General features: G+C 62.8%; 1 protein-coding gene across 1 annotated transcript in view; it reads left to right on the plus strand.

Moving 5' to 3' along the window:
- LOC122102761 (A-kinase anchor protein 17A-like) overlaps positions 1–2,743 on the plus strand; it is a 14,740-nt gene extending 11,997 nt beyond the window's left edge. Inside the window, exons 5-6 of the mRNA XM_042673471.1 lie at positions 1–72; positions 2,009–2,743. The exon at positions 1–72 is cut by the window's left edge and continues 169 nt beyond it. Coding sequence (XP_042529405.1) covers positions 1–72; positions 2,009–2,743 — 807 coding nt within the window. The remainder of the gene's footprint in view (positions 73–2,008) is intronic.
- The last annotated feature ends 2,257 nt before the right edge of the window (positions 2,744–5,000 follow it).

Raw genomic sequence — 5,000 nt, forward strand, 5'->3', positions numbered from 1 at the left:
CGGCGGCTGCTGCTGGCCCAGCGCAACCTGCAGTCCGTGCGGCTGGTGGCCGCCCTGCTGGCCCGGGCCAAGGTGGGTCTCGCTCGCGGTTCCCTGGGATCCGGGGGATCGCTGTCCTAGATCCTTGTGATCTGGTGGATCGCTGCCCTAGATCCCTGCAATCCAGGGGATCACTGTCTACACACACAGATCCTTGTGATCCGGGGGATCACTGTCCACACACAGATCCCTGTGATCCGGTGGATCGCTGTCCTAGATCCCTGTGATCTGGGAGATCACTGTCTGTACACAGATCCTTGTGATCCAGGGATCACTGTCCACACACAGATCCCTGTGACCTGTCGGATCACTGTCCTAGATCCCTGTGATCTAGGAGATCGCTGTCCTAGGTCCTTGTGATCCGGGGATCATTGTCCATGCACAGATTACTGTGATCTGGGGGATCACTGTCCATACACAGATGTCTGTGATCTAGGGGATCAGGAGATCCTTGTGATCTGGTGGATCACTGTCCTACATTCCTGTGATCTGGGGGATCACTGTCCACAGACAGATCCCTGTGATCTGCCGGATCACTGTCCTAGATCCCTGTGATCTGGGGGATCGCTGTCCTAGGTCCCTGTGATCCGGGGATCACTGTCCATACACAGATCCCTGTGATCTAGGGGATCAAGAGATCCTTGTGATCCAGTGGATCACTGTCCTACATCCCTGTGATTCGGGGGATCAATGTCCACAGACAGATCCCTGTGACCTGGGGGATCACTGTCCTAGATCCCTGTGATCTGGGGGATCCCTGTCCATACACAGATCCTTGTGATCTAGGGGATCAAGAGATCCTTGAGATCCAGTCGATCGCTGTCCTAGGTCCCTGTGGTCTGGGGGATCACTGTCCATACACAGATCTCTGTGATCTAGGGGATCAAGAGATTCTTGTGATCCCGTGGATCACTGTCCTAGATTCCTGTGATCTGGGGGATCAGTGCCCACACAGAGATCCCGGTGATCTGTCGGATCACTGTCCTAGATCCCTGTGATCCAGGAGATCGCTGTCCTAGATCCTTCTGATCCGGAGGATCGCTGTCTTAGATTCCTGTGATTCAGGGGATCAATGTCCACAGACAGATCCCTGTGACCTGGGGGATCACTGTCCTAGATCCCTGTGATCTGGGGGATCCCTGTCCACACACAGATCCCTGTGATCTGTCGGATCACTGTCCTAGATCCCTGTGATGTGGGGGATCCCTGTCCACACACAGATCCCTGTGATCTAGGGGATCAAGAGATCTTTGAGATCCAGTTGGTCACTGTCCTAGATTCCTTTGATCTGTCGGATCGCTGTCCTAGGTCCCTGTGGTCTGGGGGATCACTGTCCATACACAGATCTCTGTGATCTAGGGGATCAAGAGATCCTTGTGATCCCGTGGATCACTGTCCTAGGTCCCTGTGATCTGGGGGATCAGTGCCCACACAGAGATCCCGGTGATCTGTCGGATCACTGTCCTAGATCCCTGTGATCCAGGAGATCGCTGTCCTAGATAGATCCTTCTGATCCGGAGGATCACTGTCTTAGATTCCTGTGATTCAGGGGATCAATGTCCACAGACAGATCCCTGTGACCTGGGGGATCACTGTCCTAGATCCCTGTGATCCGGGGGATCCCTGTGCACACACAGATCCCTGTGATCTGTCGGATCACTGTCCTAGATCCCTGTGATGTGGGGGATCCCTGTCCACACACAGATCCCTGTGATCTAGGGGATCAAGAGATCTTTGAGATCCAGTTGGTCACTGTCCTAGATTCCTTTGATCTGTCGGATCACTGTCCTAGATCCCTGTGATCCGGGGGATCCCTGTCCACACACAGATCCCTGTGATCTAGGGGATCCAGAGATCCTTGTGATCCAGCGGATCGCCGTCCTCGATCCCTGTGACCCGGGGGGGGGGGGGAATCGCCGTCCGCGCGTCCGTCCCGCGTGTACCCCCTGTGCGTCCACCCGTCCTGCAGGCCGCCCGTCTGGCCGCCCGTGAGCGTGAGGAGGAGCGTCGCCGGAGCCGGGCGCAGGCGGAGCGGCGTCGGGTGCAGGAGGCCGAGCTGCGCCGCGTGGAGGAGGAGAAGCGCCGGGCGCTGGGCCTGCAGAGGAAGGAGCGGGCGCTGCGGGAGCGGCTGCTGGGCCTGCTGCTGGCCCAGGGCCCGGCCCCGGCCTCCACCACCACCACCCCGGCCTCCACCATCCCAGCCTCCACCATCCCAGCCTCCACCACCACCCCAGCCTCCGAGGACGCCCTGCTGCGCCTGCTGCGCTCCGTGCAGGCCCTGGCCGCCCCGTCGGACGCCGGCCGGGCCGTGGCCAGCAGGCCGCACGCAGACCCCCGGGAGGCGGACGCGAGGGCCGGCGCCCCGGCAGCCACCACCACCGCCACCACGATGACCGCCACGACCCCCCCGGCCGCCGTGCCGGCCTCCACCCCCGACCCCGGGCCCCGGCCTGGCCCGCTGGCCACGTCCAGCGCCACGCGCCCCCGGGACCCCGAGGCCGGCCGGTCCCCCCCGTCCTCCCCGTCCTCCTCCTCCTCCTCCTCCTCCTCCGGGGAGGCGGGGGGCGGCCGACGGGGCCGTCGCCGCCGGCCGGGGCCCGACGGGCAGCGGGGAGGCGGCCAGCGGCGGCCGGGGGGGGGCCGGGCCGCCCGCTCCCGCTCCCGCTCGCCCGCACGCCGCCGCCGCAGCGCCTGGACCAGGTAGAAGGGCCGTGGGGGGGGGGGGACGGGGTCGCGGGGGGTCACGGGGGGTCACGGGGCGGGGGGGCACGAGGCCGGCCTGTGTCGATGACCTCATGGGTCCGGCCAGTAATGATGACATCGTAGGTCCGGCCAGCACCAGTGACATCACAAGTCCAGCTTGTAGTGATGACATCACAAGGTCTGGCCAACACCAGTGACATCACAAGTCCAGGCCCACGGCGATGACATCAGAAGTCCGGCCTGTGTTGATGACATCATGGGTCTGGCCAACACCGGTGACATCACGAGTCCAGGCCCACGGCGATGACATCACCAGTCTGGCCAGTAATGATGACATCATAGGTCTGGCCAACACCAGTGACATCACCAGTCCAGCGTGTGTTGATGACATCATGGGTCTGGCCAGCACCGGTGACATCACGCGTCCAAGCCCATGGCGATGACATCACGAGTCCGGCCTCTGTTGATGACATCACAAGTCCAGGCCCACGGCAATGACATCACAAGTCCGGCCTGTGTTGATGACATCATGGGTCTGGCCAGCACCAGTGACATCACGCGTCCAGGCCCACGGCGATGACATCACGCATCCAGGCCCACGGCGATGACATCACGTGACCTCTCGGACACACAGACACAGCCAGAGACCTCGAACCCCGACCCTTGCAACCCCAGGATCCCCAGGGTGACCCCTGACCCTTGACCCCGGTGACCCCCGGCCAGGGTCTCCGCTCGGTGTCATCCTGGCTTTTGTTTTGGGGGTCACGGGACGGGGGTGGGGGGGTCGGGGTCAGGGGTCACGGGGGTGGGGGTCGGGGGTCACAGCCCCCCCCAACTCCTGTTCCAATAAAACCCGTGTGTCCAACCCCGGCCTCCTGAGCTCTGTCCGGCCGCTCCGTTCCCCCCTGGGGGGCCTCGACACCGCCATCCCCTCCCCTGGGTTGGGGGGCCCTTGACACTACTGTTGGAAAGGGGGGCCTCGAGACCACCATCCCCTCCCCTGGGGTGGGGGGCCTTGACACCACCATTCTGTTAGAATGGGGGGGGCCTTGAAACTATCATTCCTTGCTCTGGGGGGGCCTTGACACCGCCATCCCCTCCCCTGGGGTGGGGGGCCTTGACACTGCCCTTCTGTTAGAGTGGGGGGGGGCCTTGAAACTACCATCCCCTCCCCCTGGGGATGGGTGGGGGGCCTTGACACCGCCATTCCTTGATCTGGGGGGCCTGGACACTGCCCTTTTGTTAGAGTGGGGGGGGGCCTTGAAAATACCATTCCTTGCTCTGGGGGGCCTTGACACTACTATTCCCTCCCCTTCCATGGGGGGCCTCGAGACCACCATCGCCTTCCATGGGGGGCCTCGACACCGCCATCCCCTCCCCTGGGGGTGGGTGGGGGGCCTTGACACCACCATTCCGTGGGGGGGGGGGTACCTTGAAACTACCATTCCTTGCTCTGGGGGGCCTTGACACTAATATCGCATTTGAGGGGGGGCGTTAAAACCACCATTCCTTGATCTGGGGGGCCTTGACACTACCATTTGTTCCCCTGGGGGGCCTTGACACTGCCATTGCGTTGGGCCTGAACACTGCCATTCTCTCCCCTAGGGGGGGCCTTGAGACCACCATCCCCTCCCCTGGGTTGGGGGGGCCTTGAAACCAGCATTACTTGATGGGGGGGCCTTGACACCACCATTGTGTGGGGGGGGGGAACCTTGAAACTACCATTCCTTGCTCTGGAGGGGGGCCTTGAAACTATCATTCCCTCCCCTGGGGGGGGCCTCGACACCGCCATCCCCTCCCCTGGGGTGGGGGGCCTTGACACTGCCCTTCTGTTAGAGTGGGGGGGGGCCTTGAAACTACCATCCCCTCCACCCTGGGGGTGGGTGGGGGGCCTTGACACCGCCATTCCTTGATCTGGGGGACCTTGACACTGCCATTTGTTCCCCTGGGGGACCTTGACACTGCCATTGCGTTGGAGGGGGGGGGCCTGGACACTGCCATTCTCTCCCCTAGGGGGGGCCTTGAGACCGCCATCCCCTCCCCTGGGGTTGGGGGGGGGCCTTGAAACCAGCATTCCTTGATGGGGGGGGCCTTGACACTGCCCTTCGGTTAGAGTGAGGGGGGCTTTGAAACTATCATTCCTTGCTCTGGGGGGGGGCCTCGAGACCGCCATCCCCTCCCCTGGGTTGGGGGGACCTTGACACCACCATTCCGTGGAGGGGGAACCCTGAAACTACCGTTCCTTGCTCTGGGGGGGC

The sequence above is a fragment of the Dipodomys spectabilis genome, unplaced genomic scaffold (assembly GCF_019054845.1).
Source record: "Dipodomys spectabilis isolate Male_0828 unplaced genomic scaffold, ASM1905484v1 ptg000868l, whole genome shotgun sequence".
Taxonomy (NCBI): domain Eukaryota; kingdom Metazoa; phylum Chordata; class Mammalia; order Rodentia; family Heteromyidae; genus Dipodomys; species Dipodomys spectabilis.